General features: G+C 45.6%; 1 protein-coding gene across 3 annotated transcripts in view; it reads left to right on the top strand.

The window, feature by feature from the left end:
* SEH1L (SEH1 like nucleoporin) overlaps positions 1 to 19,355 on the top strand; it is a 937,063-nt gene that overhangs the window by 159,105 nt on the left and 758,603 nt on the right. For all 3 annotated transcript variants that reach the window (XM_069620827.1, XM_069620825.1, XM_069620826.1), the window contains exons 3-4: positions 4,508 to 4,654; positions 7,276 to 7,487. In XM_069620827.1, coding sequence (XP_069476928.1) covers positions 4,508 to 4,654; positions 7,276 to 7,487 — 359 coding nt within the window. The remainder of the gene's footprint in view (positions 1 to 4,507; positions 4,655 to 7,275; positions 7,488 to 19,355) is intronic.

Genomic DNA, 19,355 nt, shown 5'->3' with positions numbered 1-19,355 from the left:
GCAAATCAACAAGAAAGATATTAAGTCTTTTGAGAAAAAAAGGGAAATCCAAAACTGTAAAACGAAATACAGAAACTGGTTAAAATCTTTCAAGATAATCAGAGATCAAGAACGAGCTGAAACAATGGTAGGCCTAATTACTCAGCGGAACTCACGAGACATCTGGAAAATTTTAAATAACAACAACACTCAAGATTCTGGTTTCATTAATGGAATATCAAAGCTTACCTGGGAACAACATTTTAGGAAAGTATTTGTAAGCACCTCAACTTTAAGCAGCTCAATACAACAGATAAATCCGGTCACATGGGATGTATGTGAATCTAGAGAAAAAATTCTTACTCAAATAACACAATTGAAGAATTCTCGTGCAGCGGGCCCTGATGGGCTATGTTCTATTAAAAGAAAAAAAGGAGCTTTGGGCCGACTTTATTGTAGACCTGTTTGAGCTAATTTCAGAAGCTAGGATGATACCGTGCTCATGGAGGACTGCAATTATAGTACCAATATTCAAGAAAGGCAATAGGGAGAACCCGGCCAACTACCGCCCAATTGCCCTCTTGGATATAATAGGGAAAATCTTTGCTACTTGCTTACAACAAAAACTCTCCAAATGGGCATCTTGTAACAACTTATTGGATAAGCGACAAACAGGTTTCACAAAGGAGGTCGGAACTGAAATCAATCTCTTCATCCTAAACATACTTAAACTTGAAACATTGAAGAACAAAGGGAGCATCTTCATAGCATTCATAGATATGCGGCAGGCATTTGACCAAATCAATCGCACAAATCTATGGGAAAAATTAACATCATGGTCGTGCCCTCCAAATATTCTCCATCCACTTATGGCCCTACACACAGGTACCTCAATAAAAGTCTGCATCGATAATAAAGGCACCGTGACAAATGAAATTCCGACCACCAAAGGAGTGAAACAGGGATTCCCCTTGGCAGCCCTACTGTTTAAGTTATACATTGCTGATTTACCAAAGGCCTTCGCGAATATTCGCTGCTTTCCACCGAAAATTAATAACCAACCTATTAGTTATGCGACATATGCCGATGACATTGTATTATTTGATCAAACTAAAATAGGACTCCAACGTCTAATACAAGCATTGGTTATATATCTGCAGACAAACGGTTTAGAAATAAATGCTGGGAAATCAAAGATCATGTCTTTTGGACCAACAAAGAAAAGATTGGCTGAGAATTTCAGTTGGTATGCAGCTGGAGAAAAGATCGAGACTGTACACACTATACGTTATCTAGGGATACAAATAAACAAATCCATTAGAGAACAAGAATGGATTTTAGATTTGAAGCATCGTATGTCTTCTTTCACCCTACAAGGAAAACGCCTACATAATGAATTTGGCAAATTTACCCTGATTCCAGTCTTAACCTTCTATCGACAAAAAGTCATTCCTACTCTGACCTATGGGGCGGAGGCCGGACTAAACATCGATAATCGTATTTGGGCAGTTTTGGAAGGGCAATTTTGGAGAGGAGTTTTAGCTTTGCCAAGCTGTGTGTCTATTGTCGCAATAAGACATGAACTAGGCCTTGATCCCTTAGACGGCCTGATTCTTTGGAAGTCCATTGTTTTGTTACGAAAAATGAACTTAAAAATAGTCGCTCCAGCCTATGAGATCTTAAAACAAAGAGAAGATAAACAATATTCAGGGATGATACATATTTGGGCTACGAAAATTAGGAAATCTCTAGCGGTCATGGATATCTCTTGGGAGTCTGTATGTAACACACCACAGATTGCAAAAAGAAAACTGAGATCCTGGTACTGGATAAAAAACGAAGAACGTCGAATGGCAATGTCATCTTCGCTTAATTTAGGCTTGACATGTAATACTCTTGACAAGCTGCCCAAATACTTAACAAGATTTCCGTCAAGATACCATCGCAACAAATTTTTAAGATTTCAGCTAAATTTATATGAAACTAAAGAGATAATGTACCTGAGACACTACAAAGAGATAGATGATAATAAATGTAGGCTCTGTAAAAACGAAGTAGAATCACTTAAACATCTAGTCTCTGTTTGTGACCAGGTGGCGACTCAGCGTGCATTTTTCTTTAAACATCTAACAACTGTCCAACCAACGGACCATCTGTGGTGCATGCTGGTAGCTGGAAATAATGTTAAATCAATTTGTGCAGTGGTAGATTTTCTCGATAACATCTTGGAGAAAGCCTTGTGCTGAAAACCAACTTTTCATCTGAAAGAGCCGGAAGAAAACAATGAACCTATAAGAGAGCTAATTGATGACAAAGAAAGATGATGAAATTTTGTATGAATTTTTGTAATTGAAGTTGTGTAAATAACTAATTGTTACAAGTAAAATAAAAAAAAAAAATAAAAAAAGTTATAAACTCCTTGAAAATTCCCCATAAGGAGAGAAACGTCCTTATATGTTGGCCTGGGAGAGGGAGCTGGGCTTAGATATCCCGGAGGAGTCATGGCAAAAGATATGGTACAGAGTCCAGACGAGCTCTAGGTATACAGTGGTCAATGAAAATACTTTTAAGATTTGTTTCCGATGGTATTTTCATCCACGCAAGCTACATGCAATGAATTCTGACTATCCAGATACATGTTGGCATGGCTGTGGTGAGGGTGGGGAATTAGCGCATATGTGGTGGCATTGTTGGGTCATACAAACTTTCTGGCTGGAAGTACGATCCAAAATCAAGGAAATTACAGGCTCTCTGCTTCCCATGGACCCACAGATCCTAATTTTGGTGGACGTGCCAGAAGATGGGTCCTTTCTGATGACAGGCTCCAGAGCGGCCCTAATCTCCCAGTTGCTTATAGCTACACGAATCACATTGCTTATAGCTGCACGAATCACAAGGGCTCGTTTCTGGAAAACTGTCGAGGGTCCATCTCTAGCATACTGGTGGGTGAAAGTATGGGAATTGTTAGGCCTTGAAAAACCTGCGGCCATGCTGGAGGGGAAGCTTTCGAAATTCACGCGGACTTGGAGCCGTTTCTTGAACTTCGTTTCAGACAAAGAGCAGATGTTCTTTCAACCGACATGAATGAAACATTTTATGAATCCTTGACGTATATACCATATGGATTTCTACTGAACATCGGTTTCCTTTTTTTTTTTTCCTTTTTTCTTTTTTTTTTTCACTCTTTCTTCGTTCTTACATTTTCAGGACCTATCTTGCCTTTTTTAGAGGTTATGGCTCAGATTGCTTTCTTCCCCCAATCAAGTATTGATGAATGAATTTGCACTCTTATGTCTAATGAACTCAATGCCAAATTACTGTAATATAGATGGGAAATGAACTTTGATGCAATTAAATGATTTGGCGCTATAGTGAATTGTTATGAATTTGTCTGTCATTGCTTGCATGAAAATTTTATAAAAATAATTTAAAGAAAAGAACAGGGCTACAGAGGCGTTTCCAACCCATTTTTGTTTAATGACATTTCTGATTTGAGAATAACATAACCTTGTGCCCACCTCTAATTTCTGACTCGTCACACCTGTAACTCCTGTTCTCCAGCATTGGTATCTTTCATCGATTCACATGCAACCCTCCCTCCAACCCCTCTTATGGCTCTTCTTGGCTCATACTGCCACATCACGTGTGCTGCCAAATCGGAGGATGACCTCCAGAGGTGGAGTTAAGGAGAACTGTCTATTTGGCTGTGGGCAATATGACCCAAAAAGACTCTAATAGAGCAGTAAAGTGACGAGCAGTTTCAAAATGTAAACGTAAACTGCTTTAATGTTGGAGGATTCCCAGCCTGACCACAGGGAATAATCAAACAGTATGTGAATCTATGAAAGTTACGAATGCTAGAGAATAGAGTTACACGTAAGTAACATATTATTTTACTACACTATACTGTCGTACCAGTTGTAATCCATTCAAAGCTTTGTTTCCTTCTGATTTTGCAGTTTTTTGCAAGGAATGGTTGTCATTAAAATAAAAACAGGAAGAGGGCAGAGTTGTGGAGATCCACATCAGCTGCCCAAAGTGATAGCTGCCTGACACAAATTAGCAAGTGCCATGCTCTTCACCAATATCTACACTGGTTGAAAGTCCAGCCAAGGTTCAAATTCAAAAGAAGATCCAACATTTGCAGACACATTCCAGAGACCCTCACTCTTCCCCAATCAACACATGACATATGGCTGTTTAACCTCCAATCTGCTTCCCGAAACTAAACTCTATTGCAAGAAAATTATAGAAAAGTGGCTAACAACTTTTAAAAAGACAAATGTGCAAAATCTCAATTGAAAAGTAGGTGCTTACAGTTGTTTTTGAAACCTAGCTAAGTTGTTTGAGGCAGCAGAATACGTGGCACATTAAATTGTAATGGATGTACAAACTGCTTTTCTGTCTTTTGTGATGCTACATGGCAATCCTATGCTCATGCTTTTAGCTATACATTAGGTTGTAAGGTTTCTGTCCTGGTATGGGTTCATGGTACAATAGTAACTCAATATTTTGTTTTCTTTGTCAGACGCACAGTGGCTCTGTATGGCGTGTTACCTGGGCTCATCCTGAATTTGGACAAGTCTTGGCTTCATGCTCCTTTGATCGAACAGCTGCTGTATGGGAGGAAATAGTTGGAGAGTCCAATGACAAGTTGCGAGGCCAGAGCCATTGGGTGAGTGGTACTTGATGGCTTTAATCTGCATTACAACATTTTTGTGACAGATGGCACAAACCGTGACTTGTATACAGAACATTGTGTTTTCTACAAATATCACGAAACATGTGGATTGATCTTTGTAGTAAGGATGAAAGACGGTCAATTTGCTCCGAGGCACTGGCTTAAAAAGGGGTTTGGGAAATGGTGCTAGGGCAGTAACCTCTCTCTCTCTCTCTCTCCCTTTCTTTCTCTCTTTCTCTCTTTCTCTCTTTCTCTCTCTCTCTTTCTCTCTTTCTCTCTCTCTTTCTCTCTCTTTCTCTCTCTCTTTCTCTCTTTCTCTCTCTCTTTCTCTCTCTCTTTCTCTCTCTCTCTCTCTCTTTCTCTTTCTCTCTCTCTCTTTCTCTCTCTCTCTTTCTCTCTCTCTCTCTCTCTCTCTCTCTCCAGCTTCTGTAGCCCTTGGTTAGTTCTGACGAGTAACCCCTACTGTCTATGTTCGTCTTTCACTATTGATGGTTTCCCTAAGTGCAGGCTACCCTACCTCCCTCGGGGGGCCTCCTACCTTCCCCAGATGTTAGTGTTTTAATGGGAAAGTTACAGTCACACAGTAAGATTAACCTGGTTCCACTCACGTCCACGGTTCCCTTGCCATTCTACTATACCTGCCTCCTCTTCTCGACTACTTGCCACCAACTATCTGTACCTCTGATGTTTCACTCTGCTTTCCTCCTGCCTCCACCCTCTACTAATACCAATCCTCTGCCCACTGATCCTCTTTACATACTACTATTCCCATGCTATGACTACTTCCACACTACTTCCACTCCCCACACTACTTCTACTTTCCTACCACAACTCTCCCCCCACTCTAGTACACAAACACCCTCCTTCCACCCAGTAACATTCAATTCACATTGACTCCTTACACAAACGTCTATTCACCTCCCACACAGACACTTGTGCTCGCACCAGAGTATCCTTACATTCACCAAGCCAATACCTCACTTTTTCCAATAAAGTCCTCCACACTCAACTGCTCCTTCCTTCTTCTGGTCTCTTGGTCTACCTTCACTACTGACCTCTCTTGGACTTATTTCCTGTCCCCTGCTTAAATTTCCCCTCCCTCTGCCTGGATCAACCAGCTTTCCCTTGCAAGCCTGATCTATCTTCTCCTCCTGGGAGGTGTACCTCTAAGGTTAAGTCTTTACAAGGAGGCTAAGCACTGACCTAAAGTTGTTACCTTCGAAAAAAACCATTAAATAGGGGGCTAAGTCCCGCCCAAGTGCTCTGCGAGGAGCCACCGCAGTTTGACCATGGTGGGATCTGCCAGCTCAGTGTTTCAGTCTGTGTCGGGATTTCCATGGTGGTCATTTTCCCCTGGTAAGTATAGTCTTTGGAGGGGGTTTAGCCCTCTCTCATGACCCTGGTAGTCTAGGATTGAACGCAAGTTTCTAATTGGCACATGCTTGTGTATGTCCTGTGATGCTGCTCTTTCCCTGGCTCTGCCCCCTGCTGCTGCGGAACCCTGGATTCACATCTTCCAGAGTTGCTGACGTTCACAGGTGTCTCAGTCTTTGGTGCTTTCGCGGGGCTGGGGTGTTGGTTGTGGTTCGGCGCTCTGCTTCTAGTCGGTTTCATATGCTCTACAAAAGATAACACTGGTGAGCAGCTTCGGTAGAGGCATGGAGTCTGCACGCAGGCATCCTTGCAAAAGGGTTGGGGTCAGGAACCTTTGGTCCTCTTTGCTGCCACTTCCTCCCTCCATGCTAGAACCGGCTCTTGTTTACTTTGTGGCAGGTCTCCCCCTCCCACTGTTTACAAGGAGAGCTACTGTGCTTGTCTCACTTTGGAATACTCAGATTATTCTCATTGGACAATCTGCAGGATTTACAATCTAGTATAGTCTGCAGATTGGATTTTCTAGCGTTCAGATTGTTGTGAACGGTGCATTTGAATGCTGCCGGCATACCCGAAGCCAATTCCCTGCAACCACCCAGTTGGATTAATTTACTAACAACTGCTATATCCTCAGATGTGCTATATTATATGGCAGCGGCAACTCCCAGAATCTCTCTCAATTTACTATGCTGGCTAGGAATCCTGGCAGAGGAAGCCCAAAACATTTGGGACCCACATAGTAATTAATCCTGCTGTTTAAAACCAAGAGTGTCACCGATTTTAATGGCTTTGTCGATCCCACTGCAGGCCGTACCATGCATTATGGGACCTGTAAATCTTGTTGAAAACCATTGCTCTGTTCAGCCCATTAAATCCGTTTTAGGGACCAAAATGGCCAGTACAACCCTTGGACCCGGTCTGTAAAGCTTTCTTAAACTCTGTGTGATTGTTTAAGTTAGTGCATGTATTTCTCCTACCCCTCATTCCTGATACTTACCTTTGACTGCTGAGGTCCACTGGCGTTTTTGTAAATGTACAACCAAAAGTCCAGTATTGACTTGAAATGGAGCGATTAAAATATGGTTGTATAGCTTTTTTCAATAATTTGTTAATTGTTGAGCAAATATGTGGTTTATGGTAAAGATATCTTGCATGATTTTCTTAGTTACAAGTAATGAAACACCAAATACAGTCTTTACCATTCTCCCTCCATCTTTAACAATTCTTTCTTGTGTGTACAGGTAAAGAGAACCACGTTGGTAGATAGCAGAACATCTGTTACAGATGTTAAGTTTGCACCCAAACATATGGGGCTCATGTTGGCCACCTGCTCAGCAGATGGTGTAGTAAGAATATATGAGGCTCCGGATGTCATGAACCTAAGCCAGTGGTCACTTCAGCATGAAATATCCTGTAAACTAAGCTGCAGTTGTATTTCCTGGAATCCTTCTAGGTGAGTTTTCCATTTTCATTTGATGCAAATGTGCTGTAGTGCTTGACACTTATGGCTGAGCATGAGGTTAGTTCTTAATTTCATCTAGCTGTTGTGTTTTCATTAGGTGATTTTCTTGAAATGTCCCAATGCCTTGCCTACCAATATATATTTTTTTAACATTCTGGTTATTGATTTTCAATAAAGTAATATTCAGTGAATAGGAATTGGGCATGCTGAGCAAGAAATGAATGCCTTCTTGGCAGTAGGTGCGAGTGGGGTGTTCTTGTTAGCTATACTCCCCTTTACAGTGCAGTATGATTCCTTAAGCTTCCTCTCACGTGATTGAGCTTCATGGTCCCTTCAAGAAGGCATCTTAGATGTGCATGGACTATACTACCCCAATTGGTATTGAGAATTATGTCTCTGTAGTGTGGTAAGTCGGACATAGGAGATGGACAAGAGGGCATATTTGAACAGTATCTTTATTTCTGCAGCTTGTGGGTCTGCTTAGATCACATGCTCTGCACAGTCCGACATCTAGTGGAAGTCGCAGAGTATTACAAGATTTGTTTTCTAAACTCAAACGCACCTTGACCAGGCGCGATTAGTAGTACTATCCCTAGTGTGACGTGTATAGTACTCATGGTCTTTCACGCGTCAAGGTCACTCAGATTGTTTTTTTCCGCCATCAAGGTCGTAGCAAATGCAAAGCTCTCTTCTAGGCAAATGCCTTTTGAATTACTAACGTTATATTGATAGAATGTCTTCCTTTCCTTTACGACTGCTCAACCGCTCGACTACTCCTGACGAACACCCACGACTTCGACGAATGATCGATCGATGCACAAATGCGGCCTTACGGTCCTCTTCGGGCTTTGGCCCAGTACAGTAAGGAGAGAGGGGGGGGGAGGTTCTCTATACGGACTCCTTTTAGAGAATGTTTTTTCTATTCGCCCCTTTCTACACTTTTTTCCCAATTGCCCTGTCTATACATAATGGACAAAACCCCATTTAAATGTTACCACTGTCTCCCGAGGGATCACGCCGAAAAGCACTGTAATTCTTGTCAGCTTTTCCAGCCGAAGACGCTAAAAGATGGGACGTAACGCGGGGCCGCTCACGCTATGCAGGCAGAGGATTCCATAGACGTGACGGAAGACTCCAGCAAGGGCAGTTAGAGTCATGAGTGATGCTGAGGGCGATCGGGATCCGTCCGGACCCCAAGTGCAGGCCCCCAACTCCAATAAGCAGGCCGGCGGTCTTGTGATGTAGACGACACCCGGCGGCCATGGCACACATACATATAAATGCTGAAGACATACCCCACGGCCAACACTCAAAGACACAGTCAAGCACCGAAGGCCCATGCAGTGACCGGGGATAAAGCCTCTGGTTCTTCACTGTCCTCTGGGCCATCGCACACACACTTTCGCCCATTGACAGCCCCCGAAAACCGAAAGAAAAGGTTGGTTCGGACACCGCATATAAAAAATCCCTCCTTTCGCGCGTTGAAAGGCATCTCAGCGTGTCCTATGAAAACGCTGAAAATACAAGCGCTAATTCAAAAACATGTTGGTGCCTTTCTTCTAAAGTCAAGGTCGCCGAAAAAACGCAACCTTTTGATGCCATGAACTCCTGAGGCCACCGAGACAGAGTTTCCTACTCCCTTAGACACCCTCTCTTCGGCTTTGCACCATAAAGACACCCTTCCCACAAAAACCACCCATACTAAAGATGTTACTCCTTCCTAGGGCTCTGTCATCTCTGGCTTCCCACCAGAATGTCGGTCTACTCCAGAAATATTTAATAAGATCTTGGGGCGAGCCCTGTTTTGTGGACTTCATGGACAAACACCCAGATCAGTTAACAGTACTCAAAGATGCCTTGCAGCCAGGGGCATCAGCAGAGCCTACCCCCTGCCAAAAAATCCCAACCTGAGCCACAGCCCAGCACCTCTGCTCTGGGCACTCAGGTCTCGGCACCCCAAGACAGCTCTCAATAGCAAGACCCATTGCATGACCCATATTATGACCAAGCAGTGTTTTAGGGGGATCTCTATAGCCAGGATCAAGATGAGAACTATGACAACATTTATGTAGTACAATCACCTGACCATCAGGACCAGCCGGTTGCTGACTCACCAGTTGACAACCACCTACAGTGTAGCAAATTGTTATGGAAGGCGGCTCAACATTTCAACATTGACACTGGGGAGACACAAGCTGATAAGGACTTTGTGGAAAACATCCTGGGTGACAAAAAGGCAGCCACACAATTCACACATCTCTTGCAATCAATACAGAGACTTATTCAACCATCCCTCTTAACTCGCAGTCTTCCAAGACCAGTCAACTCAAGAATAGAAAAGTTGTTCAGACCTGCACCCATGGACCCCCTGTACATTGGGAGCTAGCTCAAACCAGATTCTCTGGTAGTTAGTACCACCAGAAAGATGGCAGGCACTCCCCTGGCATCGGCAGAATCCCTGCCGGACAAGGAGAGTAAAAAGATTTCTACATTTGGGGAAAAAGGTAGCTTAATCTGCAGCATACCAGACAAGAATTGCCAACAATACAACCTTGTTAGCTAGTTACCTCTGCCACAAGTGGGACGAGCTTGAACAACTACAGACCGTCCCAGAACCTTAGAAGGCCCAACTGCTTAAGACTGTTTTTGAAGGCAAACAAGTCTCAAGCTCCATACTGCAAACCGGCCTTGATGCGGCAGACAACGCAGAGCGCATCATAGCCGATGGGGCCCTCATTAAGCGGTATGCCTGGCTTGGGCAGTCAGGGTTTAAGCTAAATACCCAAGCAACCCTCCTGAACATGCCAATAGAGCCGAACGTCCTAGTCGAGAAGGCTGTGGATGATGCCGTGAAGAGTGCCAAGGACGAGTGTGACACTCTTAAGTCCCTTGGGCAGCTGACGAACAGATCTTATTCCCAACTGGGTTCCCCAAACTCTAAGATATTTCGGGGCCAGAGGGGACAACGCTCCTCGGGCTACTCTCGGAGCAGACGGTCTGCATCCTGGAACCAGTTTGATGGCCAAGGTTCCTCGTCTAGCTTTCAAAGGGGGAATAAAAGAGGCAGCAGTAGAGGCAGAACCTCACCTGGGAGAGGCTCATCCCCTCCCAAACAATGACACAACGTTTCAGGTCCCCTCCCATGCCACTCCAGTAGGAGGCCGAACCACTCAATTCGCCCACTCATGGGAGGGTGTAACATCGGACAAGTGGGTGTTGACCACCGTGGCAGGCGGGTATCCTTAAATTTGCAGACTAAATACGCAAAAAACTATATGCCTCCTTTTCAATCTGGGTTTCTCCATCAAGGAGAAAAAAAATCAAGTCTAATACCCAGCCAACCAAAACAATTTCTGGGGGCTATTCTAGACTCAAAGGCGGAGCTAGCATTCCCCTCAAGCGAGAGAGTATGAAAGATGCTGCTGCAGGTACCTTAATACAAGGTTGGTCGCCAGATAACGGTACGCAAAGCAATGCGCTTGCATGGGATGATGGCCTCTTGCATTTAACTAGTTCCTCATGCGCGCCTGCACATGCGTCCAATGTAGGAATGTTTGGGGGAAAAAGTGGTCTCAGGCAAGCGGACAGTGGGACGATCTACTGGTTGTTTCGTTAACCCTGGTTCAGGCCCTTCACTGGTGGACAACCGGTTAAAAGGAAAGCCTTTTCGCGCTCCACCAGCCCAAGCAATCCCAACTACAGACGCCTCGCTCGCCGGTTGGGGGGTGGGCTAACTACCTCCACTACACAGCCCACGGACAGTGGACACTCGCTACTGCCCAAACACACATCATCTTCGTGGAGCTATTGGCAGTCCTCCAAGCGTTTTAGCAAAATCTCCAGGGTCGGGCAGTGCAGGTCCTCACAGACCGCACCACGGTCATGTTCTATCTAAACAAACCGGGAGGCACACACTCTCTAAGTCTGTCCAGACTATCCCAGAAGATAAGTAAGTGGGCGCTCAAGCAGAACATTTTTGCTAACATCCCAACAGCGTCCAGGGGAACTCAGTTCTCTGGCGGACACCTTGAGCAGACACCCTCTACCAGAAGGAACATGAGTGGCAACTCGACACATATCCTAGATGGAATATATTGCCTATGCGGTGGCCCCCTAACTAGATTTGTTCGTCACAAAGCTAAACGCTCAATGCCCGTACTTGTATAAAGGATGTCCAGGATTCCCCAGCCTGGGTCCAAGGGGAACGCCCTGTGGATGAACTTGTCTGTGAAATGTGCTTACGCTTCTCCCACTGACACCACTCCTTAGTAGGATAGTGCACAAGATGTACCAGGAACAGGTCACCCTAATCCTGGTTGCTCCTATGTGGGCGGGGCAGCCTTGGTTTCCACAACTAACAACCATGAAACTACAACAGTTTGTGAAAGGGGCAACACACTTGACAGGACACACCCTTGACGCAATCTTTGCCAAGAAAAAACTTATCACCATAGCACCACCGATACTAATTCTTTGGAGCGACCATCTCATCATTCCATTCGTGATCACACTACCAACTCAAGTCCGCATCCAGTCCCTCAAGATACCAACCACCACTAAAAGAGACTGGAAAACTGTCAAAGCAAGCAACCTAATTGAACAACTGGAGATGAACAAACCTTCAACAGCAGAAATGGAGAAGGCAGACCTACACGGGAAAGTGGAGCTACTCCACAAATGGATCGCTGATGCAATCGAAAACATCTACCCGGAAAAACCATTTACCCCCTCAAGAAACAGAGCAATGGCAAAATGGTTCACCCCACTCCTAAGCACCATGAAAAAGAACAAGAAGAAGCTGGAATTGGAATGGAGGAAAGAATATGGCCAAGATAAGAAAACCCAGTTCCAGAGACAAATAGGATCATATAAGAAGGAAGTTCAAAAGGCAAAGAGAAGGCATTATAATGACAGAATCACCAATGCCACCAACACACAAAAAGAAATGTTCAACATCATAAACGAAATGAGAAACCCACCAGGTTGCGACAAGACTTCAATAACCTCACGGAAACTATGCAACAACTTGCCAAACCATTTCAAAAACCAAAATCAGCGACATCTGACAAATCATACAAAACCAACCAACCCTAACACTCAAAACAACCGGACCCGACGAGGAGCCACAGCTCAAACTCCAAAAGTTCTCGGAAATATCAGTAGAGACATTCGCTAAGCTGGTAAAACAAAGCAAGAAAGCAGGATCACCCATGGATCCCTGCCCCCTGACATCTACAAATCAATCTTTGCATAAGGAACGCCAAGACAATATTAAAGAAACCTCCTAAATCTGTCGCTCACAACAGGGACTGTACCATGATCCTTCAAATCAGCCTATGTTACGCCACGTTTAAAAAAAAAAAAACACAAGTGGCGATGTGGAAGACCTCTCCTACTACAGACCGATTTTCAAACATTCCCTACCTGGCAAAACTCCTTGAAACATATGTATACAAAAGAACCCATGAACAAGTAGAAAAACGCCACCTGCTAGACCAAGCACAAGTCTGCTTCAGACCCGCAAGAGGAACAGAATCGGCACAAATATCCATCTGGGACAGCCTAAAAACAGACTCCAACACAACCTCGGCTCTGATTCTGCTTGACCTCTCTGCAGCCTTCGACACAGTAAGCCATGACACCCTGATACAAAGATTGGGAGATAAAGGTATAACGGACATGACACTACTCTGGATTAAATCATTCCTAGCAGACAGAACAGAAACTGTATGGCTAAAACCCTTCAAATCCACTCCATGAGTTAACGACTGTGGAGTACCATAAGGATCCTCATTATCACCACTATACTTGAAAATCTAACAGACCCCAGTAATCAGGATCTTAAAAAAATGCAACATTACATGCTACAACTATGCAGACAACGCTCAAATCATCTACAAAATCGAAGATACTCAAGCCAATCACTTACCCTAGTAGAATGTCTAAAAAAACAATCATTGACTGGATGAACGCCAACAACTTGAAAATCAACCCAGGAAAGACCGAAATCGCAATTATATCCAAAAACCAAGAGAACAACCCCTACATTACCTGGCCGACGGAAATGGGAGCTGCACCCACACCATCTAAGGTAATAAAAAACCTGGGAGTCCTAATGGACAACGCTCTAACCTTAGATCCACAAGTAAACGCAATAATTAAGAAATGCTTCTTCCTCCTTCACACAACAAGAAGAATCCTACCTTTCCTCTCCTTCACCCACAAAACACTGACAATTGTCTCCCTCATCGTGGCAAGAATTGACTACGCAAACAGCCTCTACCTTGGGATGCCGGAATACCTCCTGAAGAAATTTCAACGCATCAAAAAATTCAGCAGCCAGACTCCTCAAACTATCCAGAAGAGACCACATCACTCGAGCACTAAAAATACTACATTGGCTCCCAATCAAACATCTTATCCCATTCAAAACAATGTGCATAACACAGGCAATCAGCGGACAGGAAGCAGAATTCCTACAAAAGAAAATAACAATCTATGAGCCAACGAGAATCCTCAGATCAAGCAATGAAATATGCCTGGAACCAAAAGCATACGTCAATAAAAAACTAGGGGGCTCCTCTTTTTCTCGCACCTAGCCGCAAAAACCTGGAACAACATCCCGAAAGAAATAAGAAACACGAAAGACCGCGTAAAATTTAGAAAACCTCTAAAAATATGGCTCTTCAACACCTCAGAACCAAATTTAAACAATTTGAACAATCAAACGCGAAGCACAAAGAACAGATTGACAGAACATATGATGGCACAAACAACACCACGGACCGACTAAGGGAAACTCCTACAAGAACGAGAGACGACGCTAGGTGCAATAGAACACAAGAGATAACCCCATGAGGACAGAGGTTAGCATACATGCACAACATACCAACAACCTTGCCCACTCTGAAAGGACGTAGGATATGGGCGTAGCTCGCAATTAAATCAACCCAAAAGAATAGGTTACAGCAAAGACGCATTGGGATAAAAGGGCTGGCCGAATACAAAGATGGGAACACGAAAGTAACTAACTTAGCATAATGACAGAAATGAAACAGCCTTATCACGCTGAAACTTAATCACTGAAAGGAAACAACCTCCTCTAATCACGAAGGAGACGCAATAGGAATATGCATTTCTCCTAAACGAGGATACTACCCAATCCTCACCCAAAAAAACAACTAAAAATCTCACCACTCCTCACACACCTCACACTCTAACCAAACACAACCACACCTCTTAAAACCGCAGCAACCTGCACGCACTTCACCACACTGCAACAACCACCACACCACACAAACCTGCACACGACGGACTCGGAACCGAATGACACATCAATATGCTCGGGGAACGGTGTTAACCGAACTGAAGCTGCCAACAGTACTTCACAGCTCCCTTGCTCTTCTGGAGCTTGAGACTTGTTTGCTCTTCTCCAAACACGCCTAACCTTCCCCCCCTTTGTTTCAGATCCACCAGGGGAACCCTCCATTGGTGATAGTGCGCTGTACAAATATCCTTTAACATTAACATCTGCTCAAACTGGCGATGTGCGACTCTATCAAACTTCCGTGACTGTACAACATGTTGACATAACACAAGGGGGCATCCCTCCACCCACGCCCACAATCAATTAACTTAGCAGTTTGACTCCTGAAGTCAGAGTTTGGCCACATAAACCTTCCACAAAAGTGTATGGATATCCTCATGGAGGCACAAAAACCCAACACCAGGCACTGTTATTTTACTAAGTGGAAGAGATTTGTGATATGGTGCACATCGCAATCACTAAACCCATTAGAATGTTCTCCAGCTAACATTCTACATTGCATGCTAAACTTACTAGACTCTGATCTAGTATTCAATTCCTTAAAAGTACATTTGGCGGCCCTATCGGCTTACACCACTTCACAGAACAAGGTGTCCTGGTGGAAAGTCCGTCATCAAGGCATTCATGGAAGTGGTAAAGAGGCTATGCCCCCCCCCCCCCCCCCCCACCAATTGCCAACCCTCCCCTGGGTTGGGATCTCAATGTTGTGCTCGCCAAGCTTATGGGGGCCACCCTTTGAGCCTATACACAAGGCACAAGGCCAGCCTAAAACATCATACCTATAAAACTGCATGCCCAGTGTTGGGGAGAATTCTCAGAAATGTGCCAGTTCCCTCTACCTTAGAGACCCCCAGAAACTTTGCTGGATTTTGAGGACTTGATTTTTTTTAACCTGGAGAGAGCGAGACCTTTTTTCCCACTCTCATTTATTTTAATGTGATTTTTGTACTTGGTGTTTCTTTTGGTGGTGGAGTCTGACAAACTCCATAGGCATCATCTTTTACATTGTGGCACACAGCACCTTTTAGTGCAGTGACACAGGGAAGTCTCTAAGATTGCCCCAAGGATTAAATACCTTCTCTGGGATAAACTACTGTTTCCCAGAGCAGTAAAGTGAAATTGACTTTAGTTACATTTGTAACTTTCTAGACCCAGCACACACTGTTACAATTTATTTATTACATTTGTTATACGGCAGACCCTAGGGTACGACGGCGTGGTTACAGACATTTTTGCAATAATTTGCAGTATTCACCTACGGACATATAGATAGACATTGTTAAAGAATAAAACATAGTTGCAAAGACTTTTAACATACAATGGAGGTAAAGAATACAGGCATAGAAGTTATTTACAAGATGACGTTAAGCTCAGCTTAGCCCCTACAGCGCCAAGGACGAGATATCATGTCCTTGGAAGTGCATGCACAGTGCCAAGGACGAGATAGCTCGTCCTTTTTAGCACCTTGTTTTGAGCGATCCCTGCAAAGAAGGGATCGCTCAAAACTGTAATCCAACCCCCGGTCTATGTGAGGATTAACTTCAGTTTCACGTCGGCGTGCGTAAAGCACATCGGCGTGAAACTGAAAGTAAATTCACCGCAGCAGCCATTTTCGCTGCTGCGGTGAAGAAAGAAGGTGAGTGCCCTTCTTTATCCGCGTTGATCTCCGGCTGTATTTCAAGCCGGATATCGAGGCGGGTATCGTTGGAACGTGGAGATCCTCCCCTTTCCAACGATACCCATTGTGTGGCATTGCTGCACGCGGATCATTTGCAGGGCGTGCAATCTGTGGGCAGCAATGTCACTGGATCAATACAGATCCGTTTGTGACGCGGGGGGAGGGGTGGCTGCTTACTAGGTAAGCGGCCCCCTTCCCCCTCTTGCCCCCAAAGCATGGGGCCACAGCGTCGGAGACCCCTGAGGGCAGATGATCACTGCCCCAGGGGTGAACATTATAAAAAATAATAATAATTTGAGGGAAGGGGGAGGGGGTTTGGGGCCCTGGGGCCCACTAGGCCACCAGGGATAGAGTAAAAAGTGGTGTCCTTGGAAAGGGAAGGTTCTCCCCTTTCCAAGGACACCACATATGAGGCATTGCTGGTCACGGATCACCGCAGAGCGCTCGATATGTGACCAGCAACCCACTGGACCACCATGGATCCGTTTGTGACTTGTGGGTGGGGGGTGGGGGCTAGGGGGGGCTGCTTCAAGTAAACGGCCCTCTTTCCCCCCCCCTCTCCAGCCCCCAAAGCATGGGGGCACATGTGTACAACCATGGGGGCAGATGGCTGATCATCTGCCTCCAGGGATAGGGGCAAAAAGAACAAAAAAAAATACGTGATGGTAAGGGGGGAGGGGGTTTGGGGGCTCTAGCCACCAGGGATTTTTTTGGAAATGGTGTCCTTGGAAAGGGGAGATTCTCCCCTTTCGAAGGACACCCTGTGTGACAGCATTGCTGCCCACGGATCGGGCGCAGGGCGCTCGATGCACGGGCAGCAATGCAAACTAGACACCAGGGATGTGGGGGGGGGAGGTGGGGGCTGCTTATGCTTAAATATGTGCCCCCAAAGCATGGGGGCACATGTGTATAACCCTGGGGGCAGATGGCTGATCATCTGCCTCCAGGGAAGGAGGCAAAATAAAAAAGGAAAAGCACAAAAAGGGTATTTTGGGTGGGAGTGGGGAACCGCTAGCCACCAGGGATATATTTTACAGAAAAGGGGGGTGGCCCTCTCCCCTTCACCCCAAGGAGAAATGGGGGCATCCCTTGTAGCACTCCCTGGGGGCAGATATCTGCCCCTAGGAAGGGGCCTCTGCCCCCAGAGAGGGCTGCATGAGATGGCCCCACTTGCATTTGGTGTGGGGGGGGTAGAGAGTCACCCCCCATTACATTAGAAAATTACCTGGCGGTTTAGGGTGCCCCTCAGCCCGCCCTAAAGTGTGTGTGCCATTTTTCATTTTTTTTGTTGTTTACGAAACTTGACTTGGCGCAGAGGGGCCCATTGGTGTGCCAATCTGGCGCCGGGGTGCCCAAACCTTACTGCCCCACCCACTGGGGGGCCTGTCCCACCATTTTTGGGGGCCCTCTCCTCCCCACCCCAAATGGAGGGGGGTGTACCTCACGCAGCCGTTTGTAGGAGGCCCAGGGAAGCCTGCATGAGGTGCCCCCGCCACCCATTTGGGGTGAGGGGGTGGGGAAGAGGGCCCCCAAAAATGGTGGGACAGGCCCCCCAGTGGGTGGGGCAGTAAGGTTTGGGCACCCCGGCGCCAGAATGGCACATCAATGTTCCTCTCTGCACCAAGGGGAGTTGGGTTACCAAAGGAAATGGTGGAACGCTTTTTAGGGGGGGACTGTGTGGCACCCCAAAGGGTCTGGGAATTTTCTAATGGGAAGGGGCGTTGAACCCCCCCCCCCCCCCCAGCCGCAATGGAGTGGGTGCCATGTCATGCAGCCCTCCCTGAGACCAGATATCTGCTCCTAGGAACGGACGTCTGAACCCAGGGAGGAATGCAGGACAGCCCCCCCCCCTTATCTGCCCCTAGGGAGGCCTACATGAGATGGGCCACCCCTCCAATTTGGCCATGTGTGGAATCCCACGGGTGTCCTCTTTTGGGGAAAAGCGTGGGGTTGCCTGTTTTCCTTGCTGGCTTCGACACCCTAGGCCTAAATCTGTAGGTTGCCCACATGAACAAAATGGGCAGTAGGGGAAAGGCTTGGGGTTCCCAGTGGGTTACCCTTTTCCTTTTGCGCCCCCTGTAGGTGCACCCACACGTGAGGTACCGTTTTTTCATCGGGACACGTGTGGGGACGCGGGAAGGTAGGCCATGTGTTGTTGGCAGTGTTTTTCGGTGGGTGGCCAGAGCGTAATATGTCTGAGAATTGTCTTCATTTCGAGCCAATTTCAGAGACATTTCCCTGTGCCCACTCACCGAAACACGTCGCCAACAACAGACGTTGTACCATCTCGTGTTCCCACAGGTGTCCCGACGAAAAAGGTACCTCACATGTGTGAGTGCACCTACCTGGGCGCCAAGGGGAAAGCCTAAAACACAGGTAACCCAAGTCTGTTTCGACACCTGAATTTGACACTTTCTCCAGACAAGCACAACATACAGATATGGGCCTCGGGTAAAAAAAAAAGTCGGGGGAATGTAGCGGAGCATTGCTTTTCCCAAAATTCATAGAGGCCATTAGCCATTGCCGTACCAAGCCAACCATGTCCAACACATACCTTTTTTTTTCTGTCATTTTCCCGCTTTTCCCCCCAATCTATGGAAGTTTCCCCTACCTAGTTGTTGCCTGACCTACGCAAATCACCCTTTCCTAAACTTGGAATTTTGTCTACTTTTCAGAAATATATGCCTTTCTGTCCTCCAATTCGGCTTTCCTACCCTTTTCTTCCATTCCGTCCATGCATGTCCAAAAAGAGAGGTCTAGAGCAGATTTCAGTATCACCAAAAAAGGCCTTGGCACTGGGGGGAAATACCCATGGCAGTTAAAGGGTTAAAGAGGACGTCTATTTAGACCTCGG

This window comes from Ambystoma mexicanum, chromosome 5q (assembly GCF_040938575.1).
Source record: "Ambystoma mexicanum isolate Mex_15411 chromosome 5q, UKY_AmexF1_1, whole genome shotgun sequence".
Lineage (NCBI taxonomy): Eukaryota > Metazoa > Chordata > Amphibia > Caudata > Ambystomatidae > Ambystoma > Ambystoma mexicanum.
The sequence above is the reverse complement of the archived record's forward strand: the minus strand, read 5'-3'. Positions and strand labels throughout refer to the sequence as shown.